At 34.6% G+C, this 18,552-nt stretch overlaps 1 protein-coding gene across 37 annotated transcripts in view; it reads left to right on the top strand.

Moving 5' to 3' along the window:
- ctnnd2b (catenin (cadherin-associated protein), delta 2b) overlaps positions 1 to 18,552 on the top strand; it is a 140,489-nt gene that overhangs the window by 99,166 nt on the left and 22,771 nt on the right. For all 37 annotated transcript variants that reach the window (NM_001365617.1, NM_001365616.1, NM_001193651.2 and 34 more), the window contains 3 exon segments: positions 4,872 to 5,004; positions 7,677 to 7,890; positions 14,313 to 14,496. In NM_001365617.1, the coding sequence (NP_001352546.1) occupies positions 4,872 to 5,004; positions 7,677 to 7,890; positions 14,313 to 14,496 (531 nt within the window).

Raw genomic sequence — 18,552 nt, 5'->3', positions numbered from 1 at the left:
TCCTCATCACTTATGTATGCGTTCGTTCATGCCGGGATTTTGCATTATCGATGGATGTAAAGCACAACTATGACTGCCCAGTACTTGGGTGGGCTTGGTATCAGAGGTATTTTTTAAAGACAAAATATAACATTACAGCTTCATAACGTTTTTAATGACAAAAACAAGCGTGAGCTAAAAGTAACGTTTTGCCTCTTCTGACTGATTTAATAAAATGGCCAATTTTTTTTATTGTCATGATATATATCTATATATATATATAGATAGATAGATAGATAGATAGATAGATAGATAGATAGATAGATAGATAGATAGATAGATAGATAGATAGATAGATAGATAGATAGATAGATAGATAGATAGATAGATAGATAGATAGATAGATAGATAGATAGATAGATAGATAGATAGATAGATAGATAGATAGATAGAGATTAAAATGGTTAATTTGAATTTTACTGAAGGCATTCAGAATATGTGTGCTACTCATATAATGACTAAAAGTAAGTCTTTGAGAACAGGTTTCTCAAGCCAGGTGGTGCATTAGACCAGGGGCTCATCTCCTTTCCAAAATGCATCACAAACTGTATGAGAAACTGTTATACTATGAAAATTGGTGATAAAAAATTAATTATGTTCAATAAGATTTACTTGTGTTTATTATAATTCAGTTAAACATCACAAAATGCAGAATTTTTTTTTCTTTCCATTTGGCGTGCGTTATCAAATTCCATAACACTATCACCAGTCCTTACTCCTTATTTGCGTCTAATACCCTTGGGGGCATGAATGAAATGAAACTGGCGAACTCCAGTTAAAGTCACACAAAATTACAGGAAACTCTTACATGAAAGCACTTTATGTAAACACCTTAATTATATTTTTGTCTATTAAGGCAAATAACTAGATTATAGATGTCCATGTAAGTGAAGTCAGTAGTGTCTTCGAAGTAACTGAAAGATCCAGAAGGGCATCCTGCTGATTTGAGTAGGGCACTTGTTTGTCAGACGGCTCACCAATTTAACTTTTATTCACCGTCACTCATTTTAAAAAGCACCCGTTCAGTTTTATTTTTATATGTTTTACTCAAACACATAAACTCTACAGGTGCTTGAAAGTTAGATGTGGAGCTAACATTAATCAAATTCACTTTAGTGAACTGCATCCATGTTAGCACGTCACGTTTGATGTGGTAATTTTACAGTAGAAATACACACAGGTTCGAAGACTCGTTCTCGCCCCCTACAGTGCAATTCAGGGAGGTATACATCTGTGCTAAAATATCAAAGTAAAAGTCATTAGAGCTTGCGTAGATTAGACCCAGCTCCCAACCCAACTTCAAGAATAGATTAAAAGCGATATTTTTTTACTGCTTGATAAGAGTCTTGGATTAATGCAGCATGTTAACGCCGATAACGGCCCTCCACTAAAATATATACAGTCAATCCAAAATTATTCAAAACCAGAAAGAAAGAAAGAAAGAAAGAAAGAAAGAAAGAAAGAAAGAAAGAAAGAAAGAAAGAAAGAAAGAAAGAAAGAAGAAATGCCTGCATTTGTTTATCATTTTTCCTTATCGATTTGGTGGCATTTGCATAGCTTTGGCTTTTACCTGATTGCAACAGAGAAATGCTGGACAATCTCTGTAGATTGATGGCATTTTATGCCGTTTAGCCTTATAATCTTAAAGATTGTCAGCAAAATCACCTGTTTTGTCATCACTTTAGACATTACGCTAGAGAATCATTCAAATGCTAGTTCAAAAATGACATTAGTAAATAAGTAACGACTTCTGCTGTTCTGACGTCAGCTGCAGATGTGAAGGAATGACAGATGAAAGTAGTTCCTTGTACAAAAGGATTTTTAGACTCTCCGTTTGATTCTCTTTTTTAACAAAAAGTATTATGTAAGAATAAAAATGTATTTTTATACATTTTAAAATCAGTACATAATTTGATACATATTACTATTACTGTACCTGCTTGCACCAATTTGTACTTAAATGTATCTACAGTATCTGCTATATCCACCTTATTTTGCCAAAAGTAAGTTATTTTCTTTGAATCTGTGAGACAAGTCCGATCTCACGAGGAAAAATGTATAAGTGGCTAATTCATACAATATTATCAATATGAAAAATTATGGATTTTAAAAAGAAGGCATGCCCCCACACCCCACCTCTAACCCCTGATTGAGGGATGAGTAAATTGTACTAAAATGTACGAATGAAATGAAACAAATTAATATGAATTTGCAAATAAATCAAAAAGTTACAAATTGCCATGAGATAGCACTAGACACACATTAGCCATTACAGTTCAATAACTATAAGTATAACAAAATGCAGAAAATGGTAACAGATTGTTTTGAAAGTGGAAGCCACTGACATTCATGTTAAAAATGGCCATTCATAAAAAGAATGGCTAAATTTGAAAATAGCCTAAATCAAGCTTAAATCTATTCTCATTTCATTTTGAGGCATTCAGGACATTGTTATGTTTCCTGACTGTCCATGAATGAATCACTAAAGTATTCTCTCAAATGATTAATTAATAACAGTGATTCACTGTGAAATGAACTACAGCATGTGTTGCTCAGAGACTGAATGAATGACTTATCAGTGGCTTAATTTGGAAGTATTTTAACTGACAAGAGTAAAAATATAGTTAATGACAGGATGTCTGCAATACCACCCACTTCGAATGTTATCACTAGATTGAATGGCAATTATCAGTGGTTATCAGCTGATAGATATGGGCCAGTAGGGGCCTTCTGCACCTACTAATAGGATCAGAAGGCTGTTTTCATCCATCCACATGGTTAATTAGCTAGACTAATAGAGAAAACTCCAGATCCAGATCTGTTTTTTCATGACTGTCACGGTTGGATTTAAGGTAGGGGTAGAGGTAGACGTTAATAAAATACAATTAATGGGAAATTAAATTAATTATATAAATAATACTCATTAACTTCCGACTGCTGCTGTATGTGATCTATCGCTGATTATCCTCGTGGATGAGTAATAACAGCCTTCTAAACCTACTGGTAGTAGTACTGGCTCATATCTATCAGCTGATAACCACTGATAACACCCATTTAATCGAGGAATAACATTGGAATCAGCTGGCAAAACACTCTACTAACATTTTTTTTCATTAAATCGTTGCATGTATCACTTTTGAAAGATGCTTAGATTTTTATAGTTGTATTATCTTATTGGCTGTGATATAATATTGTTGAGCAACTGAAACTTGAAAGCTGGTAAAGCATTGGGACCCTTGCCTTCTACTTTATTGCCGTCTATAATTACACAAGGTAAACACCGAGTGAATGATTTCACTTTAGTGCACTAGTTAATTAACGCAGTCATTTTAGAGCTTCTGTCAAAAATGTATTTACACTAATTAACCCAGAGTTGGCTTATGCGACTACGCTACATTGATTACCATATAAACTTCATCAATTTTATAGTCATTTTTATGTTACGCTTTAATTACTGATTAACACAAACATTATCAGTTAGTATGCTCCTGTGATTTATGTCAGCCTCCTGTCATAGCATTGGAGTTTTGATAGCCATTTCCTACCCACCGTAATGGATTTTGCTCTCTGTTCTTGTGAACAAATCTTTCAGTATATAGTGCGAGCTTAGCGAGATGTGCTTTAAGCAAGCGCTCATTTCTCAAGGTTAAACAGTGATAAAGCCAACAATGATACAGCGATTGAAAACAAAGTAGCTATCTTTCAGTGTTATCTACTTTTTGACCTTTTCCCAATGGATCCCATTCTTCTTTTTCACGACCGCAATTGCCCTCTCAGGTTTACCGGTTGCACTATAGGGAAACAGGACATGCTAAAATAGATGTTTCCCATGGTGCCTCTTACACAGAGATGGTTTGTCCATCATGTTAGGGTTTTTCATTGCCAGAATCGCATTTTCTCTGCCTACACATGTCTTACTTTTCCTTTCTTCGCTTCTCTCCTTCTTTGCGCTCTCTTTCTATGATTAGCACCCCATCTCTCACATAGTGTATCTTATTATCTGAATCGATTCCTCTTGTTTGACAGTCTCGGACATGGCGGTAGTGTAGAGACAGTGGTTTGTTGGTCGGAGAGAGAAACAAACTTCGATATGTCAGACATCGTGTTCTCCTATCCTGCCTACATGCGGAATTTGTGTTTTCACATCAGGATGGTGTTGGATTTGTTTACTCCACTTTTATTTGCTGTTGGCACTGGTATTGAGATGATCGAGTCGCGGGACCCTGGGGTTTACAAAATGCAGATCTTCTCCTTTGGGGATTCATGCACCTTAGGATAGCTCCAGGCAATAGCACAGCTAGCTGTCACTGACACCCGTGATGAGGCTCACATTTCTGGGAGGATGTTATTGTCTGTATACATTATCCGTGATCTGACGTTCCTCTGCAGAAAGCATAAAATTCCAAATATAAGATGATGGCTGGCATGTTTAGCTGGAATACCTTTTGTTTCTCATGCGTTATTTGTTTTTCTGTTTTTGTTCTCCTTACCGACACTGTCATACATCATATTTTGAGGTTCATTTGTTTTCATTGTTTAGTGGTATTCGTTTTCTACGTTAATTACTATTACTTTACTATTTTCAAAGGAGAAAAGTAGCGCAACTAACAGCAGGAGATCAGACGTTGGCAGATATTACAAACCGGTTGCGTTCGGTTTGATTAATTGTGAAAAGAAATACATAAAGACCAAAGAGAGGAGAATTAAATGTTTACAGCCCATATAAAAGTAAGCTGTTGCAGTATGATAGATGCATTCAAAGACATGTTTGCATTGTTGTCTATGTAAAAGCTTCTCTGTGTTCACTTATGCATGTTTATGTGCCTCTTCAGGGAATTTGGCTGGAGGGATCCGGAGCTGCCGGAGGTCATCCAAATGCTGCAGCACCAGTTTCCATCGGTACAGTCCAATGCTGCCGCTTACCTCCAGCACTTGTGCTTTGGAGACAACAAGATCAAATCAGAGGTGACTCCTGCATACCAACAACAAAGCTGTTCTGTAAAGTCTATCTACTTATATATGCTTGCAGTAAGGATCGTGGTTTTATTTAAATTTCCATGCTGTCTCAGATGCTGGTCAGTGCTGGAATGGTAGCTCAGTGGTTTCTTGATCTGTCTGTTTGTATGTATTTTGAGGAAAGACACAAATAGTTTTAAAAGAAGAACAAAGACAGTCTTCATGCACACAATTAATCATCCAATAATTATTATATTATGTATCTTTATTACGCTTGGCCTTGCTTAAGCCTACATTCTCGCTGCCATGGCTTTTGTGTTTTGTTATGCACACATCCTCTGTTGTTTATGCCCTCGGAATATTTCTAATAATTGCTTTCTTGACAAAAGACTTGGTTTTGACAACATTTTATGATCAATTTTTGAATCCATTGAGTACAAACAATGATTGTATTTTGTTAAAAAGCTAATGACTATACAGCTTACACATACAGTTGAAGTCAGAATTATTAGTCCCCCTGTTTATTTTTCCCCAATTTCTGTTTAGAAGAGTTTTTCAACACATTTCTAAAGAAAATAGCTTAAATAACTCATTTCTAATAGCTGATTTGTGTTACCTTTGCCACAATGACAGTACATAATATTTTACTAGATATTTTCAAGACACTTCTATACAGCTTAAAGTAACATTTAAAGGCTTAACTAGGTTAATTTAGTTAATTAGGCAGGATAAGATAATTAGGCAAGTTATTGTATAATGATGGTTTGATCGAAAAAAAATACAACTTAAAGGGGCAAATAATTTTTACCTTACAATGTTTTTAAAAATATTAAAAACTTATTTTATTCTTGCCAAAATAAAACAAATAAGACTTTCTCTAGAAGACAAAATATTATCAAACAAGCTCTGTTAAACATAAATTGTGTAATATATATAAAAAAAATAAAATAAAAATCAAATGCTTTAATAATTCTGACTTCATCTGTATATACACACACCCTCATGTACTATTTGCAGTGGTGGCCAAAAGATTACAAATAATAGATTTTTAAAAAATTTGACATTTTTTGGCTACATAACAGGATTTAATTTCATAATGTTCAAATAAACAGGAATGGTTGAACTGTTAAATCCTCTTTTAACTTTAATATTTGGTATGTCTAACTTGTTTCTGTATGGAAATCAAGTCAAGTCATTGTCTGTAGTGCTTTTTACAGTGCAGATTGTGTCAAAGACGCTTTAAATAGATCCGAGTAGGCAATTAATTTTTCCAAGGGGCCACATCAGACTCTGGGGTAGTTTTAGAGGGCTAAACCAAAAAAAAAAAAAAAAACATTCTATGATACTGTTCAGTAAACATTTATAAAAACTCTAAACTTAAAAAAATTAAAAAATTAAATAAAAATAAAAACATTTACATCTAAAGTATTTTAAAGACTAGCATCACAATATCAACTTCATATAAATGCCACAGGGTTGTTTGTTTTATTGCTTCACCTTAGTTAATTTATATTTATTTATTTTTTTTATTATTATTTTTTTTTTTATTTATTTAATTTTTTTTTTTTATTTTTTTTTTATTCATTCATTAATTCATTCATTTTTTTATTTATATATGCTCAGTGAGAGAATTTTTGCCTGTGTTGGGTTGAACAAGTGCACTGAAGTCAGGTTGAATGTGAGGTGAATATATGATGTAATGATCATCAGTGAGACAGGATCTGTATCTGGTTTTGTTAAATCGTTAATCTGAGGTAATTAGTCCACCTTTATTACTGTGTAATTCCATACAAAGTGTGAAGCTGCCTGCTTGGTTCCTGTCTTATAACTTGTAGTATGCTCACAGCACTCTGAAAAGTTGAGATTTTTTCAACTTGCGGTGCCTAGAAAAGGTGAGCATAACATACCGAATGTGCATTCCTTCCTATTTGTGCTTTAAATTAAACTTAGCGCACAAAAGAAGCTATATGTGAAAGTACCCTTTTGTTGACTCGAAATATCCGACTAGCGCATTGCAAGGCCCTGTTTGCATATAAACTTATATTAATGAATACTTTACGTTAGCCGATTAAAGAAGTGGAGAAATTCTAAATATATATATATATATATATATATATATATATATATATATATATATATATATATTTCAGATTATGGAACATGTTCAGCAAAACAAGCAGGCAGCAGAGTAGTGGCAGAATGCTGTAAATCTAATTAAATTAAAACTTATTCACTTCAGTTTAATGCAAATGTCACTGTTCAAGGGCGAACCAATGAAGCTATACCAACCTCATCCAACCAGGTCAGAGGTGACAGTGGCAAGAAACCAAAACTCCTCCAATTGATAGAAGTGGAGCGCAAACCTTTGGGGAAACTTGGCTTAATCAGTTCTGCTTTGGCCAAACTGAAAAGAAGCAAAAACTACAAACTGTTTCTTTCTGATGACTCTATTCTGTAGTTTATAGAGCATTATTGTGATTTTGTAGCTATTTCATTTATTTTATGGATATTAAAAATGGCCAATTCAACAACAAAAAACTGTAACCTCTTTAATCTGCCAATAGTTCTAATAATTTTGGCCATCACTGTATGTATGTGTGTGTAAGTATTTACATGCTTGAATGATAGGGTACAAAAAAGGTCTATGGTGTCTTTAATATGTGTGTGGCTCTGTGTATCAGATACGGAGGCAGGGTGGGATCCAGCTGCTGGTGGACTTGCTGGATCACCGTATGACCGACGTGCACAGGAGTGCCTGCGGTGCACTCAGAAACCTGGTTTATGGCAAGGCCAACGATGACAACAAGATTGCCTTGAAGAACTGCGGCGGCATCCCTGCACTCGTGCGACTCCTGCGCAAGACAACAGACGTGGAGATCAGAGAGCTGCTCACAGGTACTCACAGAAATAAGCACTTTTGTTTCTTCTCCTTTATTCTCTGACATGAAATGATTCTGACAAGAAGTAATTTGTTTGTCCACACTGCAAGATAAAATGCTGCTAGACTTTAGGGACCTGGGATACTCTTACTCTGACTCAGCTGTTTGTTATCATAATAAGTCACATATTCATGGAAACAAAACACAGAAGTACATTAAAACTAAATGAACTACATCTAAATTCAAATTGAGGAAAATTATATGTTTTTTTAATTACTTGAAGTAATTAATTACTATTTTTAATTACTTGGGCAGTGTTTCCCAACCCCGTTCCTGGAGGCACCAACATTACATAATTTAGATGTCTCCCTTTTCTGCCCTGTTAACTTCAGGTTTTGGAGTCTCGTCTTATGTTCTGATGAGTTGATTTAGGTGTGTTTGATTAGGAAGAGGTTGCAAATCTGTTCTGTTGGTGTGCCTTCAGGAACAGGGTTAGGAAACACTGACTGGCAAGTTTTTTGTGAAAAATTGGCCTAACAAATTCATAATAAAAGCTAAGGCAACTGCAACAATTTAACACTAAATAACAGTTACAGTCTTCATAACAGCAAAGTAGTCAGTATTCTTGCTATGCTACAAATCAGATTCAAATGTCAACATTTTTTATTGTAGTTTTTTTTTTCTGAAATATGACAATACTTGCATTCTTTCGCAATTATGACACCTGTGATTTATTGCATGTCTCAGGGTGAAGTACGTAATGCATTTCACTATAATATAACACTTTAAATACCGGTGTTAGCATTAACACCGTATCATATATTTTAAGTCAGTCTATCATGCTATAACTGCTGCATATGCATTTTTTTATAAAAGGTATGATTGATAAATATGACTTTGAAGCCATTTAAAGTGCAGTGACTGATATCCATTATTCCATTAACACATGAAACTTGTAAGCTGATCATGTCTAAATTTATTGCCATCGTCAGTAGTGCTGTTGCTCCATCTCTCTGCATTTTTCTGATTGTGAAAAAATGAACATTGCAGTTTCGTGTTTACATTAGGGCTATGCTTCATGTAAGGTTCCAGCATCGGTATCACAATGTGCGCATCAATAGTCTCATCGTAAGATCTGCAATGTTGAGTCGGAATTATAGATGACCTGGAGCTACAGAACTCATTTTATTTGTCACTGCTAAGTCACTGCTAAATTTAATCATAATAGAGTGAAAGTTTATCATTTGCATGTGTTTTTAAAAAGTTAAGAGAGTTTGGGCACAAAAAAGTATGATGTTTGGAGGTGTACCACCGATTAATTTTATTTCATTATTTATACAATTAATTAATTAATTTTTTACTTAAATATTTTGTCTTGTTACCAGTCCAAATATCTACATTTCAAGCAGAAAGTAAGACAATTTGAATTAATTATCCTATTGGCAGATAATTGAGCTTGTTTTAAGGAAAAACTCATAGGGCTCTGTTTTAACTATCTAGGCACAAAGTCTAAAGCGCATTGTGTAAATGCATTAGGGCGTGTCCGAATCCACTTTTGCTATTTTAAAGATGGAAAAATACGCTTTGCGCCCTGGAGCATGGTCTAACAGGGTATTGCTTATTCTCTTAATGAGTTAGGGGTGTGTTTTGAGCATAACGTGCATTTAACCAATCAGAGTCTCATTTCCCATTCCCTTGAAGAGTCAATTGCGTCATGCCATGGCACATTTGCTATCTACATGGCGGACTTTGTAGGAGGAAACTTCCGCAACTTCACCTGAATACAGTGAAACAGATTGTTTAGATGAGCTTATATACAAGGCTTGCTTGGTTGTTATAGGCTGACGAGATAATTATTTTGAATGATGTGACACCTCAGTCTTCCTGGTAGAACTACCACTAAAGCTTTCATTTTTAATTTCCAGCAAATATGGATATAATAAATAATACTACTAATAATAATAACATTATACAAAAGCAAATTGTCACGAATAAGCTGAAAAAGCCCCCGACATGAAGAAGGCATGAAGTTGTGATTTTTATATTTAAGTAGAAAATATTCATTTTTTTAATATTTTAATCCTTTAATTTTTTTTCAAAAGTAAAGATATTTGTGTATTGCTGTACATCCTGTGTGTATTAAGCGTTTGGACGCATAGGCGCACAACTAATTCGCTTTGTGCTGGACTTTAGACCTGCTTTCAGTTGGTCAATGACACGGTCTATTTCAGTTTTTTAAAAATAGCAACGCACCAACAATGAGCCTTAACACACTTCCTTTATAGACCAGCACACCCATGAGTCCACAAAAAAGCACAAATGGATTTGTTATTTAAACAACATGGCACAAAACTTAAAAAATTAGGGTTGCGTTGGTCTGAAAAAGCAACAAATCGTACAAAACATGTTTTGCGCCTTATTGCGCTGGGTGTATGATAGGGCTCATAATTTTGACAGATTTTTTTTTTGAAGGCGAAAAAAAAACAGTATTTTTACTTGACCTACAATAGTTTTTAGATATTTTATTTATTTATTTATTTTCATTGTGATTATTAAATTTCTGTACCTGAATATTATTATACTGAGATATTCCATCCATTTGTATTGATCACAATATTTATTATAGAAAAGTAAAATATCGCAGTATCAGAATTTTCAATATCGAGCAGCCCTAGTTTACCGCTTATGAACAAAAAAATGAGTAGTCCAAAAATGATTAAAAGGGGACTTTGATACATCATATACACTTTTAAAAGTCAAGCTTCCAAATTTCCAACCTTAAGAATACGACACTAGAGTCTTTCATACATTTGCAACTTCAATATTTCCAACTCCTCTTGAAAGACACCTGAATTTTATTTTGTTACACTGAAAAGGATGTTTGACCAATGAGAATCCATCATGGGCCTGATCAAAACATCCTGTCTTTTTTATGTGCTACCTGATTTGGATGCAAATGATCTGCCCCTCTATATATGAATGCACTCTGTCCTTATTTCCGCCCTTTTCCTCGTTCAGCATACAAATGCATTGTATGTGACCTTTCTGTCACTATCTAGGGCTTCTTTATAATTGGGTCCAATTTGTTAATCAGCTCTCCTAGAATCGCTCGCTTGTTACTGTAGACCCTGCTACCCATTAAATGATTTGTTAATGATCTCCTAATTGGTAAGGACTATAATAATTAAGGATAATGCCAGTGCTTGGCATAGCCTCTTTAGGGACTTGTGTATAATGAGACTTGACGCGTTGACAAAAGACAAAGGCTCTTCTAAATCTCCTATAGAAATATTCCTGTTACAAAGACGCTTTCCGAGAGATGTCTGAAAAATTGGGCGGCGATTTGCTTTTTCAGGCATTTCAGAAATGTCAGATGCTGAATTGTTGGGAGACACTTCAATAGGATGTTGCAGCTCCCTTGTGTTTCAGACTTGGTGAGCAATCTAAATGTCCATCAATTGAAAAATCACCATCATCCTGAATCCAGAGCTCAGAGAAACAGCTACAGTGTTTAAAACTGAATATAGGCAAGAGTGTTGCAGAATGGCACTTGCTTATTACAGTTTTATGTCTCTGCGCATGTTATTTACTTTAGATGACACATTTGGAAAGAACAGAGAAGCCATTTGGGCTTTCTTAAAGACAATTAGCATGCAAATATAAGTGTGGATCAGAACAGGAGAAAAAAAAGTCCTCTTATCCTATAACCCCTCGCAGACCCATTACCTGCTGATCTCTGAGACACGGCCCTGCTGTGACTGTTGGAGCCAGAATTTGAGCTCAGAAGTCTTCGTTCTGCAGGTGGCCGCATAAAAACAGGACATCTTTGATGTTCAACAAACAAGATTAGATAAGATAACGTGAGATAAGACTAAATTGGCTAGGACAGAGCTGTACAACGTGCTAGCAGCATAGAGGACAGGCCTACAAAAGCGCACTGCAGCGAGTTTATTTCATGCTTTTCAAATAAAATGTAATGGAAAAATTTAACAACATATATGTTGCTTACAAACCATTTTACTTTGTCTGAATGCATGGCCAGTTTAGAATGGCTGTCAATGGTGAAACATGTTTAAAAAAAAATAACAGGTTGATGCATCAACCAGCAAGGGCTAACAAAGCAATGATAACCTGTATAAGCTTGATTGAAAAACACTAGTAAGACTCCTGCGAATAATGATTCAAAAAGACTATTATTAAATAACTGTATGTTAAATAGCTTTTTAAGACCACAGTACCCCATATTAAATACTGTTTGAGCTTTCACACAGTTTATATATAAAACAGCATGTAAATATCCCGTTTTAAATATTTGGAACATTTCTTATGTGAAACTCATGTGATCACGTCTCCACATGTACACAGTTGATCATATGATATGTCCACGAGTTTTGCATAAAAATAGGGTTCAGAAATGTTTCACATGTCCTCCAAATGGGATTTTAAGCTATCATTGCAGCTCATGTGTTTTTTCTGTATGCGGTTTTTCTGTATAGATAATGCTTTTTTATTTAAGCTTTAGGTCAGTGCTGATGCATCTCTCACCATATTTCTAAACAGGGCTTAACATTAACACCCGCCAAATACAGGTAGATTTCAGCTCTGGAGGGTTAGACAGACACCTCCACTATCCACTGTGGCTGGTTGGAAATCATTTTTATATTTTAGTTTTTTAAAGGCAGGGTTCGACAATAAGCATGGTCCAATATTCGTGCAAATGTGATATTAGAATCGAGAAACAGCACGACTAACATAACTGTGTTCGCGCGAGCAAAAGAATGATGAATAAAGAATGAGAGCATGATCACTAGTGCTAACAGCTGATAACTTGCCCAAAGCAACCGTGCCTAGAGGAAATGCAAGGGGTGCGATTGGTTCCCTTTGAAATAGACTGGACAAAGAGAGATGATCGTGCACCCACAGTCCTGCTGCTTTCAAGAGCTCAAGATTTAAAAAAAAAAAATACACATTCTTTTTGTAAGCAGCAGCGGTCACTGCTTTTATTTTAATTATTCTTAGAAAAGATTATTAACAGGCCCAACATTAACCGTGTGCACGGTATGTTTCACCTGTTGTTTGCTTACAGTTATTTTTGTTAATATGGTTTCATTATAATTTTTTACAATAACATTGCTTCAATGGGAGCTTGCTCCCCGTTTATGTGTAGTTAACTGGTGATCTTTTAGCGAGGACAGATTACTGTGCAAATTTTAGATACATGACAATAATTATATATTAAATGTAATGTTTTTTTTAAAGAAAAGTTTTGTTAAATTAAAAAGTGCACCTATAAAGCTATATTTTCCTTGTTTTTACACATTAAAAGTTGTGGCTAAGAAATACTTATTAGGTGTGGTCAGAGATAAATTTGGTAAATCCTTAAATTTGAGCCCTGAAAAGTCGTGAAATAAAAACTGATTGCATTGTGACACAACCCATTTGCTCATGCACACTGAGCAAGCTAATACACAATACACACAAGACGTTAAATGAATGAGAAGGCATGTGGACATAACACAATTTCTAAATCAAGTAATTTAGCATGTTAAAGTCAAATTTAACCTAAGTATATTTTCCCAACATGAAAAGTGTGGCTAGTGAAAATGGCGAGTGGCTAGTAATGTTCGAAATCTACTGGCCACAGTGGCTTGTGATCAAAAAATTCAATGTCAAGCCCTGTTTCTAAACCTGTAACATAGTTTACAATAATTCTGTTATAATAAACTTCTGTTTTAATAAGTTTGGTGACATTTATTGCAATGATAAGTGTTGAAAACAGGTCAGCTATGTAATATTTTTGTAAAGGCTGTGGTCCAATTCCTTTAGCATTCTTTGATGAATAGAAAGATCAGAAGAATGTCATTTATTGTTATAGTAATGTTTTACTTTAACCATTTGAACATATAAATGATTTCTAACCAAATAAAAGTGTTAATTTATTTCATTTAATTGCTACTGTAGAATAGAGGGATGCGCTTCTCTTGCAAAATGTTCAGGAATTGGAAGTCTGTGATATTTAGCAAACATGATAAGATACAATTAGCTTAGACAGTTAGCAGCAGGGAGGAGGAATGTGCGAAAGTACTTGAGAGCTGAAGCGGAGCAGTTAGGGGTCTCGTGGTGGAGATTAAATATTTATAACGTACCATTTTGGACAAATAATATGCAAAATTTAACACATTTTAGCCCACATGCCAACAGGGGCTGATGAGGACACACCAGTGAAACTTTAGAAATAATTTCATGTTTAAGGGCCAAAACCTCATGCAATATTCAAAGGCATGTTGTTAGCCTGCTGCAATCAGTGCTTTCAATTGCATATATTTTTGTGCTCAAGGTGAATCAGGAAAATTGTAGGTTGTGTATAAATATGGAGTGCATTCTTCACTGCTGGATCAGGTGCTTTTTTTGGATCTTAGCTGATGTTCTTATGTTCAGGTGTGCTCTGGAACTTGTCTTCATGCGATGCTCTGAAGATGCCCATAATTCAGGATGCTCTGGCAGTGCTGACCAACACAGTCATTATTCCTCACTCGGGATGGGACACCTCGCCCCTCCAGGATGACCGCAAACTGCACCTGCATTCCTCACAGGTGCTCCGTAATGCTACCGGGTGCCTCAGGTACACATTCTAATTAATACCGGTCCGAGTTTTTATGCAGCTTCTATTGTTTTTATATTCAGGGTTCCCACAGGTCGCAGAATTTTTGCAATATCATGGAATTTTAAAAGGTCTATTCCAGACATTAAAAGTCAGGGAATATTTATATCTGAAAACTAGACTGACACAGATTCAATTTATTAGAACTTCTATGTTAAGCCTGAATTGAATTTAATTAAATCAGATTAAATTAAATTAAGTGAAATTATATTGAATTGAACTGAATTCAACTGAACTGAACTGAACTGAACTGAATTGAATTGAATTGAATTGAATTGAATTGAATTGAATTGAATTGAATTGAATTGAATATATTTTTGGTCCTAGTCACGGATGATGAGGGATTTTTTGTTTATCGCTTTAAATTGTAGTTTGCTTTTATTAAAATGTGTTTTCTGTATCATGTTTATATATTGTTCTATTTTGACTGTGACAGTCACTTAAGTCAAATACAGTCAACAGTATCTGGTTAACTAGGCTAACATGCCTCAATACAAATTTTCAGAGCTTTGACTTCAAAATGAGTACTCCAAAGATTGGGTGTTACAAAGTAGATGACAGAAAGCTAAATGTAAAGTAAATGTAAAACAATATTGAGCTACATATTAATTATGGAAAAGGGAGAGTAAATTATTCATTGTTGTTCTCATATTAAAGTCATGCACAATGATATTCAAGCTAAAACCATTTTAATATTGGTATTATTTTAACATATTTTATCGTTATATTAATAATATATAAGCAGAACAAGGGCCTGTTTTTTTGTTCATTAGTTGTCATGCAAAGTCAGCTTTTTATTAAGTGAAAGTCAGGGAATTTGATATTTGTTCTAACATGGAAACCATGTTTGTTGTTCATTTATATCTCTAAACACTACCTGACAAAAGTCTAGTCTTTGATCCCAGTATTAAGAGCAACAAGTAATAACTTGACTTTGATCAAAGTCAGACCTTACTGTTCTAATTAAATCATTAAAAATCATGGCATGATCATATTTTATTGTGGTAAAATAAGCATAATCTAGAGGTCTTTGTCTTTCATATAAGCCACTTTTGATATCAAATGATCAACTAGAAGTCAAGTTATTATTTGATGTTCCTAAAGCTTGGATAGGCCACAAGACTTTTGTCAGGTAGTGTAGAAGTACCGCATCACTTAAAAGATCTGTGGTTTCTCTAGAGGCTTAAAATTCACCTAGAAGCAATTCATTGTTTTATTAGGTGATTATTCAAGTAACAATTATGCAAATATTATGTTAATTCCTCATAGCTTTCGTCTTGCAGTGTGACTTGATATGATGAATTTGCGCGCCTTCAGAAATGTCACAGTATATTGGGGTCTCAGCAGGCTAAAGTACATCACTGGATAATAGCACTGTGCTTCTCTGTGTCAACTAAACACATTTGAGAATTAGCTCTAAGGCTTTTCCAGGAGCCCCTTCACTGATAACTTAAGTTAATTGATTTGAATAAATAGATTCAGTTGCATTTGATGAATTTGGCTGGTCTCAGGCTCTGAGCATTAAACCATTTCGTGATGGAGCTCGTTCTGCCACTTTAGCAGGATTATATTCTGCCCACTATTGGACGGATTCAACAATAGGATTCTGTAGATCTGGAAAAGTGTTATGCACTGTGACTGCAGACCTGGTAGCATGCCAAAATCTTCTACTTATCCAAATTTTCTTTGGACCCCAAAGCGATTACATCATCTATTCTTTTTCTATGCTTTTATGTAGCATGGACGCATTCATTTGATCAAAAGTGACAATAGATGCCTATATTAATACACAATACTTCTATTTTAAACAAATGCTTTATTATATATATTAGCTACCCCTTTTTATTTTTTCCCCCAATTTTTGTTTAACAGATTTTTCAACACATTTCTAATCATAATAGTTTTGAAAACTCATTTCTAGTAACTGATTTACATTACATTGCCATGATGACAGTGAATAATATTTCACTAGATATTTTTCAAGACACTTCTATACAGCTTAAAGTGACATTTAAAGGCGTAACGAGGTAAATTAGGTTAACTAGACAGGTTAAGGTAATTAGGCAAGTTATGGTTGTTCTGTCGACTATCCAAAAAAATATATAGCTTAAAGGGGCCAATAATTTTGTCCTTAAAAGGATGTTTAAAAAAATAGCTTTTATTGTAGCCGAAATAAAACAAACAAGACTTTCTCCAGAAGAAAAAAATATTATCAGACATACTGTGACAATTTCCTTGCTTTGTTAAACATCATTTGAAAAAAATATATATATATAAAAAATAAAAAATAAAAGCGGGGCTAATAATTCTGCCTTAAAATGTATATATATGGCTGGCTCGAGCCCTGGCTGGGTCAGTTGGCATATCTGTGTGGAGTTTGCATGTTTTCCGCATGTTGGTGCAGGTTTCTTCTGAGTGCTCCTGTTTCCCCACAGTCCAAAGACATGCAGTATATGCAGTATATGAATTGAATAAGTTAAAATTTGCTTCATTGTGGCAACACCTGATTAATAAAGTGGCTAAGCCGAAAAGAAAATGGGTGAAAGAATGAATAAGTATATATATATTTATAATTATTATTAGTTTTTTTTAAACCGCTGGGTCTTAAAAAGTCTTAAATTACAAAAACCTTTATTTCCTAAAAGGACCTAAATTCACTTACATATTGTGTTGTAAGTGTTAAATCATTTTAAACAGGTCTTCTTTTTGCTTTGTCTTCCATTCAAACATCCATCCAATAACCAACAATACATTTTAATAAAACCTTATTTTTAATGTTTAAGTTTTATATTTCAAAGAGATACAGCTGTTACACATTTTTACAGCACATTCCCCAAATTAAATTCCCTAATCAGGGGAAAAACTAAAAACAATTAAACTATTCGTCACGATAATACAGGGCCATTAGAATTCCAGTATAAGTCTAAAATTTCATTTTTAATTGTCTTAAAATGGTCTTAAAAAGTCTTAAATTTGACTTTATGAAACCTGCAGAATCCCTGTTTTTAATTGCAATTATATTTCACACTATTGTAGTGTTTTTTATTGCATGTTGATGAACATTACATAGTGTTTGTACCTACTGTGCATAATTATTATGCAATAAAATAGGTTATAATGATTTTCCCATTTTTAAGCATGTCTAAAAACTCTTACATTCATTCTTAACCACAGAAATGTCAAAAAGAGATTCATAACACAATAATGTACTGTAATAAAACATTGTTATTGTAAGCTAAATGATTTGTGCATATTTTGCACAAATATTGTCTTGCAATTAACTAGAACAAAACATGGCCATGACGTGACTGACTTTTTGATGAGGGATTACAGCAACTCCTTGGAGTCCAAAGGTTTGGATGGGGGTTGGATTTAGCATGACAAAGGCATGGGAAAACCTCTGGCACTGTGTCAGATGTTTATGAATCTGGGTACTCCACTATGTGTGGTCTAAAAAGCCTGCTTAATTTGGTTTACTCCAGTGTGTCGTGGCTTTGTCTTCAAACTGTTAGTGCATCACGAATAAGTTGTAATCACATTTTTCACACATATTCAGGCTTCCATCATAGTGCTGTTGATATAGTGCAATCTTAATATAATATTTTCCAGTTGCTTTCTATTTTCTGCTTAGTCAATGGAAAGGTGCATTTTGATTGTATAACTAGAACTCACAGGAAACATTAAAAAGCACTTCTGGAGCTCAGAAACTTTTTTGCTTGACATTAACAACACTTTACATTTATTGCGCATACTATATGCACATACAGTGCTATACTTATTCCCTCTGCTCATCAGCGTTCAGGTCTGAAGCAGCAGGACTTGTAGAAAGTGCTGAGTCACTCTTGGATGGCTGGACTAAGCTCCCTACGCCCAGCGTGATAATTAATCCTCTTCATGGATGGCTGAGGAACTAGAAGTCTGATTGAATATTTAATGGTTGGACACAGTTGCCACACCACCTGCAGCTGCCTGAGACACACAGATCCCTTAGAAGCTTCTCAGAGAGAGAGAGAGAGA

The sequence above is a fragment of the Danio rerio genome, chromosome 2, assembly GCF_052040795.2.
Source record: "Danio rerio strain M-AB ecotype USA chromosome 2, GRCz13ab, whole genome shotgun sequence".
NCBI lineage: Eukaryota > Metazoa > Chordata > Actinopteri > Cypriniformes > Danionidae > Danio > Danio rerio.
This window is presented reverse-complemented; position numbering and strand designations above follow the sequence as displayed.